Below are 22,915 nucleotides of genomic sequence, written 5' to 3'. Positions count from 1 at the left end.
TGAGCACACAATCCTGCTGAAGACTCGCTAAGCTCAAATGATTAAGTGGCCTTTTGCTTTATAACATTTGCCAACGGCAACATAAGGACAGAATAGCTGGATAAAACCGTCTCTAGAGGATAATGCCCTGAAATCCAAGCGGACTTGGACCTCAGAGGAGGAGATAAGACAGAAGTTCAACAGGCTGGTGGGAATTTATAGACATTTAAAACGTCTTAGCCAGAGCATATGACTCTGAGGCGTGACTTAAGGACCGTTGATCTGCTTTTCTACATAGTTAATGATCCTGCAATTAGCGTCACTAAGAATCGGCTCTTCCTGTTGTGCTGTTTATGCTCCTGTTGAAGATGAGAGCATATAATGAGGGCACCGGCTGCTTTGTTGTCCTCGGTTAGTCACTCACTCATAATGCTGAAAGAATTTACTGGTGTTAGTGGTTAAATTAAACATAAAAAAAGCCTCAGATGTTTTCAGAGAAACATTGCGTTGAAAATACATTTGAGATAATAAAGGAAGATGATCAAGGCAGGACATGACAAAATCGAACATCAAAGCGTATCTGTCGTTTACCAGCTGGATATTAAGGAATTTGAAATGTATTTTCCAGGATTGGAAAAGACATGGAAATGGATAAACAGTCGTGGAAATTTGTGTGGAGGATATATATTTTTGTAGTTATATGCTCTGCTCTAAAATGTTTAAGCGCATAAATGACATAAAAATTGGTCAAGAGCCAAAGTGAGGTCTGATTTGAACGAATTGACTCCAAATGAAATTCATGAATGTTTTTTTTGTTAAGCTTGTTTAAAAATCCTTTCTTCGTTTACATGACGCCGTTTTCAACTAAAAACTGAAAACTTTTTTGGACGTTCATTTACACAACAAATGCGATTTAAACAAGTGTAAGTTTTTGAAAATGATGCTGTTATCGTCTACATGTAAACTACAAAAAAGTGAAATTGTGAAAACAGTGAAGTCACATGCATGCATATTACATGTTCAATCTACAGGCACGTGGTGTTTATATATAAAGCGATATCGCCAACTACTGGCCTGGCATGAATAATACAGCGCTTTTAGTCGTTTTCGCGGATCAATGTAAACGGTGATTGTTCTGACAACATTATCATCTGTACACGAAAAACGCAAAGAAAAAACTTTTCCGTTTTTAGAACATTGTTGTCGTGTAAACGTACCCTAAATTATTCAGTATCAAATTTTTCATTTTCATCCTTTTTTTTTTTCATCACAAATAACTAGAGAGACAGTGGAAAAGTCATGGAAATTTATTTGACTAATGGGAACCCTTAAATACATTATTTCCTTACCTCCATTTACACGCAATGTTATGGATGCAGGGTACTGGTGCAAATGGTGTAGAAATGGTTTGTGATTTAATGGCAGATCAGAGGAGCACATGTTAACATGGTTATAGATATTCCACTGAGAGAGATGTAGGCCTACACGACTTTGAGTCCTTTGATGTGTCAACCGAACAGCTCCTAAATCTCTCAGAAAGCACACAGGCGCTGGTGTGTGTGTGTGTGTGTGTGTGTGTGTGTGTGTGTGTATGCATCATGAAGCATAACTGATCTGCCCATATGGTCTTCCGGATGCTGGAGCGGTCGATGGTCTAGATCTCCGCACTCCCACCCCTCAGGTGTCTTTTGTTCCCACCACGGTGTCGCCTCCCTTCTAGTCACCCACTTACTTTGAAGTGCCAATCATATCAAAAGGAGGCGCTCACAAAGAACAAACCGCCAACATAGAATGCGTTACTTTTTTGCTTTGTCTCTCTCTCTCTTTATGTCTTTGTATGCATTTCCCCCCACTTTGTCAAACTCTTCAACACATTATGGAATTATTAGCACATAATAAATGACTATGCTATATAGCAGACCTGTTCTGATACCTTAACGTGATGTATGTTTTTGTTTGTTTGTTTATGCTTTTTAATCTTTTGAGTGTATTTCATATACAAAAAGGCATTTAATATGACACAAATAGAAAAATTAAAGTGAGTTACAACAACTTTAAGAACAATAAGAAATGTGAGCCCAGAATGAATAGAGAAAATGTCACAAGGATATAAACACGAGCATGCAATTTTTGTCATAATTGCTTTGACTATCACATTGGCAAATGTGCCTCTGAAAAGTCAAGTCTCCTCTTGAGGATGAATGGCTTAAAGAAACGCAAACCAATCCTTCATGCAATGAGCTGTGCGATTAAAAATGAACAACAGTTCTGTTTGCTTGTTTAAGCGTCGTGAGAGAAACGATAAGATTCCCGATGCAGAATTGTTTAGGCACGATTCCAGCAGATGTTTGTACATCTCCCGCTGCTCGTCTCTCGCCCTTAGCTATAAACATGTCACAGTGGCACCAAACACTTAGCATGAAAAGAGATGTAGGGTATGTTAGATTATGTTATTCTAGAGGGGGGGGGGTAAAGTTAAGGAACTGTTGAACAGAGACACATTTGAACTTGAGAATGTGCCCCTGTGTGTGTGTGTGTGTGTGTGTGTGTGTGTGTGTGTGTGTGTGTGTGTGTGTGTGTGTGTGTGTGTGTGTGTGTGTGTTTGGCCTCAGGTCAGGGGATCTGGACCTCTAGCACCTGTAGCATTCTACAGGATTATCAGGATTACGCCAGAGCTTCCATGTCAATCAGAGTTTGAGCAGAACCACACAACCACTGCCCACTAATCCCTTTATCTCATCTACCACACGGTGTGTGTGTGTGTGTGTGTGTGTGTGTGCGCGCGCGCGCGTGTGTGTGTGTTGACTGTATCCAAACTTCCTGCATGTTGTCTGTGACACACATTCGCTTCCTGTCAGGTCAACCTCTTCACAAATAAAATGTGACAACACTTACTTGTGTTATATAGCATAACAGTTTGTATTTTAACAGCTAGATTCATGCTATGTTCATTTCATAGTTAAGGGATAAAGGACAGGAGGATTGAATGACTGTGTTCATTTTTAGAACGGTGTATTCTAAAAATAGAAATTCAACATAGACCAGCTATTCTCTGCTTTTGGTATAAGAAGACCCAGAGTTTTACACTGAACATTGAAATGGCGACCCGACACAGAACTAAATGCAAAAACAACAGCAAAACCATTGTTTTTCTTAGTGTGAAGAACATTTTAACCCTTAAACGCACACCTCATGTTTTTAGTGACCTGGGACATCATTCACCCTCCTCCTCATTAATTTTTTTCAAGTTAGACATCAACCTTTTTAGTATTCCTCAACCAATTCATTATAAACAATACGACAACAATACTGTGTATAAAAGAATGTATGTTTTCCCATTCATTTTTTTTTGTAAAAATTGTATAGGGTTGCTAACGACCCGAGGTGTGTATATTTTTTTTCTGCACAACAATAATTTAATCTTTATTCAACAAATCTTTATCCCAACAAGGTGGAAACGTCTGATACACAATGATGAAGTGATGTTTCACTCATAGTCACCGCAGGCAGAAAACTAAATAATTAGGAAGTATCATCAGCAAAACTTGAAATGGCTCAGTGATTTACTGCAGATAAAGTACTGAACGCAATCAAATATTAGTGTCACTGTCACTTGACAGCTGTCAGCGATCAAAATAGTGATTTAGAAGATGAGAATAGTTGAGAATATGAACGCCAATATGAGCCAGATGCTGAATACTGGGAAATGAGCTGGGGAATGATGGTATAAAACATCTGCTCCAACTGTATCAAATCATCATATTAGAATGATTTCTGAAGCATCGTGCGACTATGGAGTAATGATGCTGAAAATTCAGATTTGCATCACAGAAACAAATTACGTTTTACAATATAATCAAATAGAAAAAAGCTATTTTAAATTGTTATAGTATTTCACAATAGTTATTTCACTAAGTTATCACATGTTTTCATTATTTTTTTTGACTTGTTATAAGCCTAAAATGATCTGTTTAAGTAACAGGTGTTATTGTGACAACTAGCCCCTGTAGTGTGACAGTTTGCCCCACTATTGGTCTATTTCCCTGAGCATTAGGCTAACTGGTGGAGATTTTCAATATAGCTTTTTAAAATATGTTCTTACAATGACATTTGTTTTCTTCAAAAATAGTCTGGGAATCTACTTCAAGATGACAAAACAAAGACACTGTGCTCGATAAATTAAAAAAGAAAGAACGAAAATCTACGGGCTTGGTCATATGCTCTGATTGGTCAACCCCAATGCCATTCACACGCCCCTCTCCTTTAAATAGAACGCATGGCCCGCAGTTCAGTTCACTCAGATGACATGAACCAGTGGGAGGCGATGGAGTGCTCGCGCGAACAGCGCGCGCTCGTGCCAGTGTAACAGCGGTGTGTTCCTACATCTCCACTGTCCAGACCAAATGAATTCCACATCTTCCGACGACTCATGCTCTTATTTTCCCTCTCCCGCGGAGATGCCTGCATGTTACAGGGACTTATGCGGAGGAACAAGTAACTTTGCCAATATGCCCTATTGGACATTGACATTCCACACAGGAGAGTCCTATGGAATATAGTCTGCACTGTCACTCTACTCAGCCGGTGAAAAACAAACTTTTCGTGTTCTGCATCATGCTGTCACTCTGGGTGTACATGATGTACTGCTGTGTGGGCTACTGCTCCACCACACCGACCCTCATGATGGAAGAAAAGAGACTCAGACCTCTCCAGAAACAAGACCAGGAGATGTTCCTCAAAAGCCAGTCCAGGGACTTATTGAACAACGAGAGTGATGCTGACAGCAGAGGAGATGGCTGGGAGGAAAATAAGGGCGATGTTGGTTACGACGATGACTCGGGAGTGACAGGTGCCCTGAACGGGTCCGAGACCAAAAAGTTGCCCCAAGCGATTATAATCGGGGTGAAGAAGGGCGGGACGCGCGCGCTGCTCGAGTTCCTGCGTCTTCATCCTGATGTCCGCGCGGTGGGAGCAGAGCCGCACTTCTTTGATCGAAACTACGAGAAAGGTCTCGAGTGGTACAGGTGCGTTTATCTACACAACAGCACGCTGTTATTCATACTTACGTTTTTACATCGTTCAGGAAGGATAATAGCGGATTAAGACCGGGGAATTATATGGCGCATATTCATCCGAGTAGTGACACATAAACCTGTTAGTAGCCTATAGTCAGTGAGAACGAAAGACTTCAGGAGCTCTGACGCCATAAGGCTAACAATTAAACCAAAAAGGTTAGATTACAGGTTCTATAATTATACATTATAATTTAGTTACATTTTTATTGTATCTCCACTGTAAAGGACGTCTAACCAATACATTTCCATGATTTTTACGGTCCTTTGTGATTTTTTATTTCATTGCACTCACAAAAGGCATTTTCACCCTAACCCTATAGTATCTGCATGTAGTTAGGCTACTCAAAATTACTCAGTACTTAAATATATAATTACACTAACAATGACACCTTAAAATAAAGTGTAACCAAAACTTTTAAATACTGAGAAATATTAATTAACTAGCCTACGTGTATTTACTATAGAGTAAGGATTAATGTTTGGTTTAGGGTTAGTAGCATGTAATTATGCATAATTTATAGTTATTATTACAGTAACTACATGTAACATGTAACAAGGACACTGTAAAAAGTATTACCAACTTTTTTTGCTGTTAATGTTTTGGGTCCCAGTTTATATTAAGTAGTTTTAACTAGGCCTATGTACTACTAACATTCAAATATATAATTTGATACAATGCACTATTGTGTACATGCATGTTTTTACATTGTAATTGCGTGTAATACCTGCATGATGCATTTCATTTCTGTAATTCCATCTATAATTACACTGTTGACCCTTCTTACACCTTGCACTCTTAAACGTATACCTTCAAACCCATCACTTACCTTACCCGTATCTCAATAGCAGCACGGTGTTTTGAAATACAACATCAACGCAATAAGCAAACTGTACCTAACTATTCATATTTTTACTGGAAAAGTACAGTAGTTGAAGGCACCTTACCATGTTTTGTATAAAGGATTTAGACAGTTGTTAGTACATTTTACATATTACAAACAAAACTAATGTTGATGGGCATGATTTAGGCTACATTAAAGAAAACCTTACTTTTTTAAGTAAGGAGAGAAAAGTGAACTTGTTGAGTGCGTGTATATGTGTACATGTATATTTAGTCACCCACACTATGTTGGACATGTGGGAATGAATTTTTTCCAACACAGTGTAGTTTTGTAATGGTGAACTAGATAAAATGCTGGAATGACTCAAGGCAAACATAGACTAAATAAACATTATGTTCTGTGTTGTGTAACACCCCTTCAGGTGCATTTGCACAACATTATCAATCCGTGCAGGTTTGACCCTCACCTTTGATTCCTATTTTTATTCTTTTACCAGAAACAGGCGAAACTGTTTTCCCCTTGTGTGATTTTTACATTAAGTTTGACATTCTGAGTTGCAGTATAAAATTGACACATAGTCACTAAAGAGTTGGTTTGGCCAGTTTTTTCTCTTAAAGGGATAGTTCACCCCAAAAATGAAAAAAAAATTGTCATCACTTACTCGCCCTCAAGTTGTTCCAAACCTGTATGAGTTTCGTTCTTCTGTTGAACACAAAAGAGATTTTAAAGAATGTTGGTAACCAGACAGTTGACAGTAACCATTTACTTCCATATAGGAAAAAATATGGAAGAGTTAATGGCTAAAGTCAATGGCTACCATTAACTGTCTGGTAACCAACATTCTTTCTTTCTTCTGTGTATAACAGAAAAAATGAAGCTCATAAGAATGATCCTCATATTGGGTGAACTATCCCTTTAAATATGAATGCTTCAAAACTGGGTTTTCATGGTGGAACCCTTTTTGGTTCCCTAAAGAACCTCTCAGTGAACAGTTCTTAAAAGAACCATTTTTGTGAAGAACATTTGAAGAATCTAAAGAAAAATTTTACTCTATAAAGAACCTTTTGCGTAATGGAAAGACTCCATGGAAGTTAAAAGTTCTTAATGGAACCATCAATGCCAACAAAGAACTATTATTTCTAATAGTGATACAGAATTATGACTATCACCAATAGATTTGTCCATTTTGCTAGTTATTTTGGCCCAGAATCAACTTAGTCCGTCTGATTGACAGCGGCCAAAATTAAACTGACAAAATTAAATGCTGGAAAGCCTAGCAAGGGAAAATGCACCCCAAAGCTTTTTATTGTTCACGCCGCTACAGACGTTCTGTGGAGGAATCTGAAGACCCAGTTCCTTCAGTATTGACACACAGTGGGAATACAAGGAAGAGGCAAAGAGCAGGATGAGCCCCTTTATGCAGGGAGCCCAATAGACTAATTGTGAAGAAGAAGCATGGAGAGAGAAGCATGCAGCCAGGTGGCCAAGTCTCCACTGGAGGTATTGAGCTCTGCTGCACTGTTAGTCCAACACAGAAGAGGCGTCCATGTGCTCCCTGCAGGAGGCGTTCAGAAGGGTGACTGAGCACAGCAGGGCTTTATAACTGTACATGCAGCGGGACGGTTCATACGAGGCTTTCGAAGAAACAGAAGGGCTGATGAATTCAATAAACCCCCATGCATTTGTGGATATTTATGATTTGGTTCCTAATTTTGAAATATGTTACCCCATAATCTGATTTTCTTTCCCAGCAAAGCCTTACAATATTAATAACCCTGTAAAGCCTGAAATAATAGTCCGAAAATATAGTTTATTGAACCTTTAGACAAAATATATTATATACATAAAAAAAGTCTTCATGTGTTGAGTATCATGTTTGATACTTCAGGCGTTCATGCCTTGTACACTGCAAAACTTATTGCTCATATAATTGGTTATGACAACATATGTTTTATATTGCTTCAACTCATCAAAATAAGTTAAGCAATTTTCTTCTTTTTTTTAAGTTATACAAGAATTAACTCATTTTTAAGGTCAATGTAATTTAGGTTTAAATTACTTAAACATTCACGTTGAGTGTACTTAAAAATTTAAAGCAGCAACTTTTTTCTCTCCTTTTTTTACAGTATTATATAGTGAGAATACGGAGCTCTTGCTTGAGAAGGGCATTTTTTTAGTTTTTCAGTTTTATTCTGAGGATGAAACTGAGAAAAGATATGAAATTTGGTGCAGATGCTAATATTTATATGGCAAGAAAGTAAGGTGAAATTCTGATAGCTTTGAGATCTTTATAACAATAGCAGATGCTTACACAAAATGCATATACATATAATAATAATAATAATAATAATAATATGTTTATTTTATATAGCGCCTTTCAAGAACCCAAGGACCCAAATATCAGTTGCCACTCTATATCTCCCAATAATATTTCTTAGTAAGATGATATTTAAATGCTTTATTTTGTGACCAAATCTCTGAAGTTTTAATTGTGGTGGCAAAAAAATATAATGCAATGCCATACAATGAGGATTGAGCGATGACCAAATAAACGTTCCTCAAAAACGTGATGCATCATATTTGATACACACATTTTAACATGATTTTTCTAAAAATAATGACTTGCTTCAGTCCAGTAAATGTTCATCTTGGAATATTACTAACAATATAAAGTTATCCTATGTTTCTAAAAGTCAATTAAGATTTCACAACAAAAAGGCACGTGTGTCACAACGTGAAGGTGGACATTTCTACTTGCTAAAAAAAGTCGAAACGATCATTAAGGCGACAGAATACATTATACTGTAGAAGATTTTGTACAAAAGGGGGTTTCAGCAAAGTTCTGATCATATTGATCCTTTAGATGCCATATAATTTGTTTATCAAATATAATACTGTAGACTTTATATGGTTAATGGCATGGTACTAATGGGACTAAATTACCATTAATGTAGCATCGTATTTGGTACGTTAAAGAATATTGTTGTATTACCATGGTAATTTAAATGTATTATAATGCATGTTGTCTAGATTATTTCATGTGTCAGTTCTCAACTGTGCCTTTGAGAGTACAGATTCAGAAAAGGACGTGGAGAAAAGTTCTCAGGCGCAATCATCTTACCTTTTGACTCCGAAGCAATGATAGAGTCACAAGGAGTGGCTTGTTTGTGGATGGCAGATGCTGGCAGTAAATTGAAAGTGAGTCTATTGAGTGAGATGCTGAATGTTTCAAAAGAGGATCTGCTGAACCCCTGAGGTTCTGCATTAACCCCAGTGAGAAAGAGCAGGCAATTAGAGTGAATTGTGTTGTTTCTTTCTTCACTTTGTATGCAAATGTGCTCAGAGGGTGAAAGTGCTTTTTGAGAAACACAGCAGGATCTCCCTCAACAAAAAGCCCTGAGAGGAGCAGAATGAGGGTATTCTTAAAACATGCACGCAACTTTTCCTCAGTCTTGAAAGATGTTGCTGTTGTGTTTACTGATAAAATTGCTGCTGTACTTCGTGTGGGATGGTAAGGCACGACTGGATTGAAGAGAATGATGTATTTCTTCTGTGTGAAAAAGCCAGTTCCTTATAATAATTTATACTGGCACTTTAAGGGAATGTAGAGCTCTGTTCAATAGCCTAGTGAGCTGCCTTCCTGTATGTTGCCTAAATAAACAACTGAAATGGAACCTCATAAGTTGCTAAGGCTTATACTCTAATTAATATACAAATACACATGTTTAGCCAATGAATGCAGAATTCAAGTCAACATAAAAAACGGAAGTTGCAGTAGTCTTTTCTTGATTTTGGCCATTAGGAATTTATGGGATGGCTGGATGGCTGTGGTTTGCTATTGGTCGATCTCATGTACTGTAAGTGACAGGTAGTCCCGCCATCGCGCTATTAAGTGAGAGAATAGAAGAGATGTCGCTGCAAGAGGAGGGGAAGATATTTTGATTAAAGTTTACAAGGGCACATGAATAAATAAAAACAATGATACGTGTAACCCCTTCGGTACTCGCACCGCGACGAGCAGGAAACAGTTTTTCTGGCATGGGAGGTGGACGCTAAACGCTAGGACGCTAAACCTCTAGAGTCAGTCCCTAGTAGGGTTGGGAATCGTAGGATTTAGGAATAAGATCGCATGGGTGTTTGAATCGAGATCGTTTTGAAATTAATCATGCAGCTCTACTGTCTTTATTCTCTCTCTCTCTCTCTCTCTCTCTCTCTCTCTCTCTCTCTCTCTCTCTCTCTCTCTCTCTCTCTCTCTCTCTCTCTCTCTCTCTCTCTCTCTCTCTCTCTCTCTCTCTCTCTCTCTCTCTCTCTCTCTCTCTCTCTCTCTCTCTCTCTCTCTCTCTCTCTCTCTCTCTCTCTGCAATGATATCTGACACAAAACATGAGTAGCGCGAGGGCCAGTGCATTCATTACTATTTTGATATTCATGAGGTGAGACGTCGCTATTAAAGGATAAGCTCCCAGCACTTCGCCCACACATCGCACCAGAACTGTTTTCGGAACCGAAACTTAGGATTTTCGGTTCCCAACCCTAGTCGCCAGTGCATCTCTTGAGGCCTGGGGAGTTAGGTTTAACTGCACAGCTCTTACTTGAGGGCATCCGTTACACTCACCCCCCTAAACCTCACTCCCATCCAGGTCACTGCACTAATGTAACTCCTCCGGTTCTACTTGCACTGCTCCGAGCCGGCGTTTCTGATGTGGGAGGCAAGGATGCTAAAGACGGCAACCTCTAGCGTCAGTCGCTAGCGCGCCTCTTGAGGCCAGGGGAGTCAGGTTTACCTGCATAGCTCTTTACTAGCTGTACTCCATTACACTCACCCCCCTAAACCTCAGTCCCATCCAGCTCACTGCACTAATGTAACTCCTCCGGTTCTACTTGCACTGCTCCGCGCCGGCGTTTCTGATGTGGGAGGCAAGGATGCTAAAGACGGCAGCCTCTAGCGTCAGTCGCTAGCGCGCCTCTTGAGGCCAGGGGAGTCAGGTTTACCTGCATAGCTCTTTACTAGCTGTACTCCATTACACTCACCCCCCTAAACCTCAGTCCCATCCGGGTCACGGCACCAATGTATCCCCTCTGGTTTCTACTCGCACTGCTCTGAGCTGGAGTTTCTGATGTGGGAGGCAATACGCTAACAATGCTTTTTCAATTGATTTCATGGTGAAAAGTTATTCATTTACCCTGATACCTGCAACATCTTCATCCCCAACTACATAAAAACAGAAAGGAAAGTCAACATCTTATTGTTAACCCTTTCACACGTAAGTTTAAAATATTCTAACTGACCCCCCAGCGTGAGTTTTTCAAGGCGACCGTTATTTAGAACCTGTCACTTTATCGTTTCCATGGTGACGCGTCATTGCTTGTCACGTGACACAGCGCAAACACAACACAGCACTGAATGAATGATGATCTGCTTTTATGTAATTTTCTCTTTTTGGTTCAAAATATTAAAAAATATGTTAGATGTAGCATGAAACACAGATATTCCGATTGTCAAATATGTGCATGTGGATGTGTTTGGTTGTTTAAAAACTTTTATAACGATCGCGTTAGTTGAGCTGTATGCGCGATGGGCGGCGCCATGTTAGTTTGTGCCACAGGTCTGTTGGATTTACAACACGTCAATTCCTCCACTTCTCACGAAATACATGAAAGTAAGTGGCTGGTGAACTGGGAGAAGAATAGGGTGACATGTAAAGCTACTTACACATTGTGTATCTGATATGAATAAAACGTGTCGTCTTATTATAATGGAAAGGATTATTATTGCCGCTTCCATAGACATCTGTGTGTATTTTACAAACTCAAATTCATTGGTTTGCTAGTACTTATGTGATTTTAAATGCCTGAAACCTAAAATAAACATTATGTGGTTGAAAACACTGAATAGTTGTGATATATGACAAGCGCGAGCACGTCCATCTCTGGCTCAGCGCCAGCCAACGCGCGAAAGCACATTTGAATTTAGCAGTTGATCACGTGATGCGCTGACCGTTCTAATCACACCGGTGTGATCGTACGCTCCAGGGACCAGCCAAGACTGATCACACCGGTGTGATCGTACGTGCGAAAGGGTTAAAAGTATAGGGGCCATTTTTTTCCTAAACATTTTTGGTTATTCTGGTCGAAACTCTCTTCACATTCTGATAGCAATCAATCATAGAAGTGGTTTAAATATAAACAATTTTACATATCATCTGTGGAAGTCTCAGGGCCAACATTTTTTTGTCCATACGAAGTGTTGTCCTAACTGCCTGTCAACATGTATTTTCATAACTCCGTGCACCTGCTCACGCAGACATCACACGTCATCAGCACGTTTCATGCTATGCAGAGTTGTAAACAGTCACCGCGCGTGGAATTGGGGGAGGGGGGAATGCAAAACCCATGCGTCTCACAAGATTTCCAGAGTATTTTATTTTCCCTATTTTTGTTATCTGCATACAAAAATATATGATGAAATACTGTTTTATCCACAGACAGAAATACTTGAAAGTTTTTACTTGAGTTTGTGAGAGCGCACAAATGATAAGACGTCATACTTTAGTCTTGAAAGGACCCACAGCCCCACAGCTTTAGCTTTGATGCGGGTCTGGAACGTGTCCCACAGAAACTCTGCCAGATTATTTAAAGTTGCTGCATACCACCACTCCTCATACCCTCCTTTTTTTTTTTTTTTTGACAAAGTGATGTTCCCAGAAGAATTCCTTCCCAGGTTAAGTCTCTGCTCTCTTAAAATGACCTATGTTAAGTGCCCATTTTGCTTGAGAACAGGTGGGTAGGATATATTTAAGCAATTGGATACTAGGTGCTGTGCACCATTTTAAAAATTATAGCTCTAGGATTCCAATTTTCATAAAAATTATATTTAAAGAAAATTAGAAGATATGGCATCTAACATAAACTTTTGTCCTTCTGTGGGTGTTGCACAGTGATATACATCGGTGAATAGGATATAGCTTTTACTAAACTGTATGTTTTAGCAGGGCTAAATATAATATACACACTACTGTTTAAAAGTTTGGGGATGGTTATGTTTAAAAGTTTTTGAAAAAAGTCTCTTCCAGGAGTTATTATACAAAGCAGATGAGCAGGATTAGCAAACTTCATCCATCTTATTCATTCAGTTCACTTTTGTTCTCACAGATCATTACATCATTCAGGTTCTTTAAAAGTTTTGACTTCCCGTTTCAAAATAGTAGTTAACAATATAATTCTATATATTTTAAAATATAATTTATTCCTTTGATGACAAAGCTGCATTTTCAGCATCATTACTCCAGTCTTCACACTGTAAAATCCAACAGTGACTCTAACTAACACTTTTTCTTTACTTAATATCTTAACTTAATTGTAGTTATCTATACTATTCACATACTATGCATTGTTTACTCAGAAAACCCAAGTAAAGATTAATTGATCGGTTTGAGTTTGGTTTTTGAGGCGGGGAAATACTTAATGGACTTTTCACTCATTTTTGCATTAGAGTTTGCATTCACTCATTTTCCAAAGTCATCTTGAATGTTGAATTGTCAATACAACTGAAATTTTTGAGGGAACATCACATAAGCTGACTTCATAAATTGATGTTTATTTTCCTAAAATGTTTAGTCGCCATTATGGCGATTAGCGTCCCCTTTGGTTGGGCGCTTGGAACTTCATTTATACTATTGTATATTTCTTTCCATTGATGCAGCGATGCAACAAGAAATCAGTTATTTGGTTTCAAATGAAGAGAAGTACTTACAAATTTAGGCAGTAACTTTTTTTTTTTGCTCAAGAAATATTTATTATTATTATCAATGTTAAAAACTGCTCAATATGTTTGTGGAAACCTTGATTAATGTAAGGTTTCTTTTGATAAATAGAAAGTCGAAAAGAACAGGATTTATTTGAAATGGAAATCTTTTATAACACTATAAACTTTACTGTCACTTCTGATCAACTTCATACATCCTTGCTGAATTATAATGAAAAAAAAAAATACTAACTCCAAACTTTTGAATGGTAGTGTGTATTCTCCTAGCAAGCTCTATGAAGCTCATAGAATGACTCATCTTGAAATAAGCACATTCTATTTTAAGTGTCATATTTTAAAATATCTTAAAATAAGTTGGTTTACATACAGACTACATCATAAACATAATAATCTAACGTAAACATGTGCTATCAAGGCTGTGATATAAAAATAGAATAAATTCCACTGAACAGTTGCATTAAGCAGAAAGCAACTCATTAAACAGTGCAGTTCTCCGCTGCAAAGTGCTGTTCTATGAGGACCATCTTCTCAGCAACTCAAACTGCGGGAACTTCAAACAGCACAGAGACTTTAAAAGGCATAAACACAAGCCTTTGAACGCGCTACCTGATAACAGATAATGTAAACAAGGGTTTACAGAGAGCTCTTCAAAAACATGCTCCAGAGAAGACACAACTCACTTCCCTCTAGACAAAACAAGGTAATAACCGCCATCTAACACAACAGACTCTCTAATTTAACCCTGTGGTTCAGCAGAGCTTTATTTCTCTGCCCGTCCAGAGTGCAGTTTAATCTTAAACTGTGGCCTAGTAAAGACTTTATTGTGCCGGCCTGTGAGCAGAAGTCTGGTTTTTCTCTTTTTTGTTCAGGGTTGGCTTGCTAAAATACATGTTTACTCATTTATTAAAGGTACGATATGTAGCCTATGCATTTTGTATCAAAATATCCCAAAACCACTTGCACCGTGTTATATACTTTTTTTAATTTGTGTACTTCCATTATCCTAAATGTTTCCAAGAATTTGTAAATTCAGAGAAATTCACAATTTTAAAAAGTGCCCGTCCCCGTTCACTTGTCTCCTGTCAATGACGTTATATCTGCGTTATCCCTGTTTTACATGACCCACACTTAAATAAACATAAAGCACGACTCAGGTTTGTTAAATAGAAAAGATAACCAAGATTTATTTTTTGCTTTACACAAGAGTATAACACACACACAAGGATGCTTTTATCACAAACGACCTGAACAGAAGGTGCCTTTAAACCACAAAGCAAAAAGAAATCAAACAAATCAAAAAACACAGTCAAAATACAAATTAAACAAAACCTTGTGAATCACTCCGTTAATCAAGTTACATGCAAAAGTAGCTCCTCTGTTCAAACACTAAGCCCGTAGCATCCTCGTGCTGCAGAAATAAATAATGGGGCAACAAATAATATATAAACAAACAAAAAAAGGAAAAGAAAACTAGGCCCAAAGGGCTTTCCCATTTCTTTTGGGCCCGATTACCAGCTCAAGCGCCCGGGCGAATTAGACAATATCCCCAACCCCCCAATAGTGAGAATAATTCTCACTATTAACTAGTTGATTATTAATGCATATTACTAGATATCGGCTGTTTATCAGTATAAACGCAGGGTTTTATAATCACTGAGGTCCCAAATGTGAGGCAGTTAGGGGGATTCAGGGGCTCCGCCGAGACACTTTAGATTTTTCTGATCTACATATGTGCATTTTAAGATGTTTTGAAGGCCAAAAAAAAATGGATAACAATAACTTTAAAACCATGTCAGCGGGCAGTAGATTATTTGTCAATACCTGCTCTCTCCTCATTTCCATCAATCTTTCTTTTTCTCTCAGTATCCGTATCTTGCCCTGTCTCTTCCCCTCCTAAAGCTGGTCTTTTTTAATTTACTGAAGACTACAAATTATATTATAATATTAATTCTCAATATGTACAGATTCATATTAACTTGTGCCTTATGTTTATATGATGAAAACGGCTTCGTTAATGTTTTTTATCCCCTCCCCTCACAATGACAGTGACGTTAGTCTTAACCAATTATTACATTAAGTTACATAAATCATGTTACATAGGCCTATTTTCAGTTAAAAATGGCAAAATTAGACTAACGTCTATTAGTTTGCCTGATTATTTCTAACATGTATGACCTAAAACAGCTGTCAAATGTTTAGTTTAGCTACTTACATCTTATCTCGCACTTGACCATAAACTATCTATCATAGACAAAGTTGTGCCTCGCGCTGCTAAAATCTGTGCTCAGCCGCTTCTGTGAACATAAAGCCCGCCTACTTTAATTTGATTGGTCTTCTCAATTATTCTGACATTGACGGGCAGTGACGGACCAATGAGGCTCAGATGAACGCACACCCTGTCCTCTGTTTCTGACGTGCGCTCAGTGCGAAGCTCGATTTGAAAATCAAATATTTTTCTCTTCCGCGGTATAATTTTTTTGGGGGACAAATGCGACTGGAGGGGGATATTGGAGGATATACCCCCGTCCCCGGTTCCTACGCCCTTGCTTGCTACATAAAGTATACTTGAACTTAACTAGTACTTACTTACCAAAATTAATTGATTAATACAGTGGTTGATTAATAAATCTACTTTTTCACAAGGCAAGCACAACATACATTAGGTACATTCTTCACTCTGTGCCCATTATCTAATCATGCATATTTTTGTTTGTTGATCCGAAGCAAACTTTAGGTTGCTGACATGCAACTACATGTCAACTTCTTCTCATTCTTCTCAGTCTCTGTATTAATAGACTGTCTGCTTAATATCTGCTTTATTGTAGTCCTCAACAGACTCTCTACATAAGTAACTTTGCAACTACATGTCAACTTATTCTAACCCGAACCCTACCAGTCTACCAGTTTACTAACAGTCTTACTAATACTCTAATGAGAGTTAGCAGACATGTAGGTGCAATATTACTTATAGTCAAATGTGTTAAAGGGACCATCAAAACAAAGTGAAACCTAACTTTATCCTTATGTCTAATAATGAGTTTTGTCTGTAAGACAGCATGCTGGATTAAGATGTTTGGAAAGCCAATGCTTCTGGGCTGCGCAATCTGTTAAGAAAAACAAATTGCAAAAGCACTTCTGTTTCCGGATTCCACGTTTGTGTCTGTATGCTTGTATGAATAATGCATGCGGCTCTGATTCGAGTCTTGTTTGCTTGGGGACCAGGTGGAAAGTTGTGTTTTGTATCCCTGTGGGCCACTGCAAAAGACTCTGCCTGTGTATCTAAGGGACTGTGAACGTAATTGCAGAGATACAGAGCCATCCCATCCCCCCCAATATGTGGCTATGTCTCATTAGGTTTGTTTTTTTCACATCCCTTATTAATGATGAGAGTCCAAAGAGAAATAGTGAGGTTTCTAAGATTACATAAGATGCATTGCATGAGTTCTTTTATTTTTTTGGTTAATGAGCTCGGCCCACTGCAATCCCCCAGACAGGATTAGCCCTTCATCCCCCGACTCCTCAAAGCACTGAGGAACCAATGCGTCTTTCTTCTCCCCTTACAGTATAAACCCTTCCCACACCTCCACACTTCATGCCGGTAATTGCTTAGATATTATCTTTTGAACTTTGTCTTGAAGGAGAGGTTAAGACAACAGTCTTTGCCTGCATCTATATATAAATGCCTCATTAACAGGCGTAATCGTTACAGCAACATTTCTTTCCCTACTTTCAACTCCACGGCTAATTTTATTTTCAAACATCTGTCACTGTCAAAACTCTTGTCACTGACAAACTATAAAAGGCTTTGGATAAAACAATTGTTGTTTCGAGAGGAATAGTTGATAGGCTTGTCCAAACTGTATAAACATATATTTAACAGTTTAAAGGGGTCATATTATATTTGTTGAACATCTAAACCCATTTTCTTATTCATAGAATTAAACTGGGCTTTTTTGCTGCTCTGCCTTTAAGACTTTAAAACACCCTCATTGCATTTTATGATACATTATTTTCATTTATTTATTAATTTTCTTAACTTTGCTGCACATTTGCTGCCCTTCAATACTACTTACCACTCAAAAGTTGGTATGGTTTTGTTTGAGTATTTTTGAAAGAAATCTTTAATGCTGCACCAAAGCTACATGTACTTGATCAAAAATACAGAAAAAAACCCCAGTAATATTCTGAAATATTATAAAAATTCCAAATAACTTTTTTTTTTAATTATTATTGAAAAATAGTTTAATTTATATAATGTACTGCCTGTAATAAAATTTTGCTGAATTGTCAGCATCATTACTCCAGTCTTCAGTGTCACATGATCCTTCAGAAATCAGTCTAATATGATGATTTGATGCTCAAGAAACATGTATTATTAGTATCAATGTTGAAAACAGTTGTGCAAACTGTAATATTGTTTTTCAGGATTCTTTGATGAATAGAAAGTTTGAAAGATCAGCATTTATTTGAATCAAATTTAAATCGAAATCTGTTACATGAATGTCTTTACTATCCTTGCTGAATAAAAAAAATCAACTCTTTATCTCAACACTGTAAAACATACAATATTTTCATGATTTGTTATCACAACACATTTTTTTGTCAAATCAACTTAATTTATGTGGTTCAGATGACATAATATTTTGAGTTTCTGTTGATTAAACCAATCTCCTTCATTGTATTAACTAAAAAAAAATAAAAATAAAAAATAAACTAAACATTTTAAGGCAACCAGGTTACTTACCTTTTTAAGTTAAACCAACAATATTTTTTTACAGTGAAACAAATCAAGGGAAATTTGATTCCTCATGATATTACCCCTTTAAAAAAACAACACCATGTCATGGGTGATAGCGCTGATATCTTGTCCTCGGTCAACCTTTCCTGACCCTGCATTGACCTGAGTTTGTTTATTATCGTGCATATGTCTGGTCTTGCATAAACCTCACTTGACCTAGTTCAGCCGCATTCTCCCCTTGCTAGCTAGAGTTAAAAGACTAATTTGCCAATTACAGCTGCTGGCCTGATACTGCTGATTCAGGTATCATGGGAGTGAAATTAAATACATCCACAAGCGAAAACCTAGTGTGAAATAAAACACAGGGGAAAATGGAGTAGGCTGCATCATTTATGCACATTTCTGAATCTTTGTGTGATTTATGTAGTGATCTGTATTGAGAGATAGTTGTGAGCAGAGTTGTGTCACAGAGAAGGATTATTTTAAGACTGTAAGAGGGATTAAGTGGAGTATAAGGAGATGGTTGTCTTTTTTTCTGTGAGGAGAGTGTGATATTAATTAGAACATGTTTGCTAAATAAATTAACTGGCTTTTATTGTAACTGTACTGAAACCAACGCAAATTATATATATATATGGATATATATATATATATTTATTATATATATATCCATATATATATATATATTATATATTACCCCATATATATATATATATATATATATATATATATATATATATATATTTTTTTTTTTTTTTACCCAGTCGCCACCTTGGAATTATAAGGTTCTATCTGCATTTTGACTGGTTTTGAGATATTGAGCTTTAAAGTGTTTGCATTCCATTCGACTGTGTAGAAAGAACCTTTTTATTTTCTAAATAAAAAGTTCCAAAATGTACACAACTTAAAAAACAACATCACATAATGTAAAGAAGTGGTCACAGAATAAGAATATGTGAATAACAAAAATTTTACAAAAATGTCAGATAGAACAAGTGTTGGAATGTTACATATATATAAACATGAAAAAAAAAATCTAATAACATTTCGTTTTATCTGTAAATCGCTTTTCACAAATAATTTTTTTTCCCAAAGCACGCATGGTTACACTATATTTTTTAAGGTGATGTTGTTATACAATGTAATTTTGTAACAATGCAATTACACAAAAAAATATTATTAATTAACTAAAAATACTGTAGGGCTATTGTTATGGTTTGGGGTTAGATGCTTTTAATTATTAGCTATATTTTCATGTACTCATTTATAATATGTGATAAAAAAAAAAGTGTATTATAAAGTCAAGATGTTAATTTGCAAACATTTTGCAACAAATTGGCATGTTAATGCAAATTAGCATTTTTGTAGTTTGTACCGTGTGTACCGGTATCGTTTCTGTGCAAACTACAAAAACGCAAATTTGTGAAAACGGTAACATCATGAGTATATAGTCTATAGTCTATAGTTCAGTCTATAGCCGTGTAGTGTTTCTTTACAAAGTGGCATCGCCAAATACTGGCCTGGCATGAATAATACAGCGTTTATTCGTTTTCGTATCGCAGATCCATGTGAATGGGGAGCGTATTGATAACGTTGTCGTCTGTACGCAAAACTTTTCAAAAATGTTTCCATTTCAGTACATTGTTGTCGTGTAAATGAACGGGCAAAACGCATAAAAAGTTCTGTCTTTAGTTGAAAACCCTGTCGTGTACGCATCAGATGGTCCTGAACTATCCATGGGTGTCTCTTCTGATGCTGAAGCTCTTCTTTGAGCTTTGGGTCTTTAGCCGTACAATAGACATTGATGTGTGTTTGAACCATGACAGTCCCGCTGTTTTTCATATCTGCCGTGTCTGTCAGTGTGCATCCTTCTTTGATACTCACCCCACGCCTCTCTGCTCCTAGGGAACTAATGCCCAAAACTCTGGAGGGTCAGCTGACAATGGAGAAGACACCGAGCTACTTTGTAACCAAGGAGGTTCCGGGCCGGATCCACGCCATGTCTAAGGACACTAAGCTGATCGTTGTGGTCAGAGACCCAGTAACCCGGGCGATCTCGGACTACACGCAGACCCGCTCAAAGAAACCTGACATCCCGTCTTTCGAGAGCTTGACTTTTAGAAACATCACAGGCAATGTGATCGACACCTCGTGGAGCGCGGTGCAGATCGGCATGTACGCCAGGCATCTGGATCAGTGGCTGCAGTTTTTCCCCATGAGCCAGTTGTTGTTTGTGAGCGGCGAGCGTCTGATCAGCGACCCGGCCGGGGAGATGGCCCGCGCACAGCACTTCTTGGGCCTGAGGAGGGAGGTCACGCACAGACACTTTCACTTTAACCCCGCCAAGGGCTTCCCGTGCCTCAAAAGACCCGAGAGCAACGGCAAACCGCACTGCCTCGGCAAAACTAAAGGCCGCACGCACCCAAACATCCATCCAGATGTGATTCAAAGACTGCGAGACTTCTACAAGCCGTTTAATAAAAAGTTCTACCACATGACCGGTCATGACTTTGGCTGGGACTGATTTTTTTTTTTTTTTTACAAACACATTTTTGGAAGATAATTAATTGTAAAAAAAAAAGAAAAAAGTATAGATCTATTTTATAATAATTTATTGAAAATAATATACTCACTTGGCTGCCTATCTGTTGTTGTACATACTGCAAGTTTCGACCTTTTACATTCCAGGCAAATCTGTAAGCTCGTTATTGTCTTTTCTAATGGGAAGGATTGTTTGACGTTGGAATTTAACTCTTTCCCCGACATTTTTTTTATCATTTTCAGACAAATGTAATGGCCCCCAGAATATTTTGTTGTATGAATATCTGAAAATGCAATATATCAAAAGAAAGAACAGACCATCTGCTTTGAATAAAACCACAACCTTTTATTCTAGCTTCATATTCTTTTTATCAACACTTGAATGTGGGTAAGTTTCATTAAAAAAAAGCAGCATTTTTAACAAAAAGCTGAGAATTTCACTCGGATAAGATTTAAAACGATGATCAAAACATAGATTGAGTTCATCAACACCCCCAAAGCTTCACAATCCTGTACCTCTTCATGGGTTTCATTCGGTAAAGTTTGACAGTTTTGATTTATATGCTGTTTGATGATCTAGTTATTTAACATGTGCGTAAGCAATCTTCTATCACTTCCATCAGATTCTGTACTATTTCAGAAGAAAATGAAGAAATTCCTAATAGCGCCCCCTATAGTATAACAGTGAAAACATGGATAGCTGGAATGGTGGGGAAAGAGTTAAAAGAGGGAATGTTTGACAAAGGAAAATAGCACAATGAAACTAATTACGGGTATATGATGGGTCATATTTTGGTAAACATCATCTAATGTTGTTGTTTTTTGTTTTTTTTGAGGATTCCAGCATGTCATCCTTCATTTTAAAGGAGTTAAAGGGTCGATATTGAGTCTCAGCTGTTCCAAAGCCACATCGTGTGGATCAATACGCATAAAACTATATGACATGTCAATTATGTCAGAAAAATGGTTTGGCACTGATGTTTAGGACACCAGCTGTTTAAAACATAATTTAAGAAAATGTAATTTTCTACATATAGCATTACACATAGGAAGTCCTTGAAGACAGACATTTAACTGTATTACAACCGTGCTTGATACTCTGTTACAAAAGCTTGTATTGATCATTTTCAACAAGAGAAATGCAATGACTTCATGTTACTGTACGTTTTTTTATGAAACATGTCATAAATGTTTTTTTGTTTTGTTTTCTGAGGGACTCTTTCAGTGTGAATATGAAAGGGAGAAGTTCGATTAAAAAGTGAAATTATCATAATGTCCTAATTATTTTTCATACATCAATGGTTGAGTTTTATTCAACCCTCGTTATGTATTTTCAAATGATGTTGTTTCTGATGAAATTTAGTGGAACAATTAGTGTTTCTTTCCAACTTCATACCAAACAGGGGTACGAGACACTGAGTATTTCTGTGCTGTGATAAAATAAATCTATTTTTACCAGAGCGTTGCATGTCTTATTGTGTTTATTGATGCAAATATCATTTTTCACGGTTTCCACAAAAAGCAGCACAGCAGTTTTCAACATTGATAATAATCAGAAATGTTTCTTGAGAAGCAAATAATCATAATATGAATGATTTCTGAAGGGTCATGTGACACTGAACACTGGAGTAATGGTGCTGAAAATTCAGCTTTACCATCACAGGAATAAATTACATTTAACAATATATTAAAATAGAAAAAAATTATTTTAAATCGTAATAATATTTCACAATATTACTGCTTTTACTGTATTTTTTTAATCAAATAAATGTAGCTTTGGAGAGCATGAGAGTCTTCTTTAAAAAACATTTTAAAAATCTGGTAGTGTATATCCAAGCATAAAAACAAAGGCTAACTGATCATTTTGAATGAGTATGATCAGGCAGACATCTCAGATAAAACACGTCCCAGAATTAAAAATACTCCACACCCTGTTACATAAAATTTCCAAATGAATTTTTACGTCTCACTCATGTC

At 37.3% G+C, this 22,915-nt stretch overlaps 1 protein-coding gene across 1 annotated transcript; it reads left to right on the top strand.

The window, feature by feature from the left end:
- The first annotated feature begins 4,260 nt into the window (after window positions 1–4,260).
- On the top strand, window positions 4,261–22,399 carry hs3st3b1a (heparan sulfate (glucosamine) 3-O-sulfotransferase 3B1a). Its single transcript, XM_079587477.1, has 2 exons — window positions 4,261–5,003; window positions 20,303–22,399. The coding sequence occupies exons 1-2, from the start codon at window positions 4,528–4,530 to the stop codon at window positions 20,919–20,921; spliced, it is 1,095 nt and encodes a 364-aa protein (XP_079443603.1). The 5' UTR covers window positions 4,261–4,527; the 3' UTR covers window positions 20,922–22,399.
- Window positions 22,400–22,915: the final 516 nt, after the last annotated feature.

Source organism: Phoxinus phoxinus (genome assembly GCF_949152265.1).
Source record: "Phoxinus phoxinus genome assembly, chromosome: 1".
Taxonomy (NCBI): Eukaryota; Metazoa; Chordata; class Actinopteri; order Cypriniformes; family Leuciscidae; genus Phoxinus; species Phoxinus phoxinus.
The sequence above is the reverse complement of the archived record's forward strand: the minus strand, read 5'-3'. Positions and strand labels throughout refer to the sequence as shown.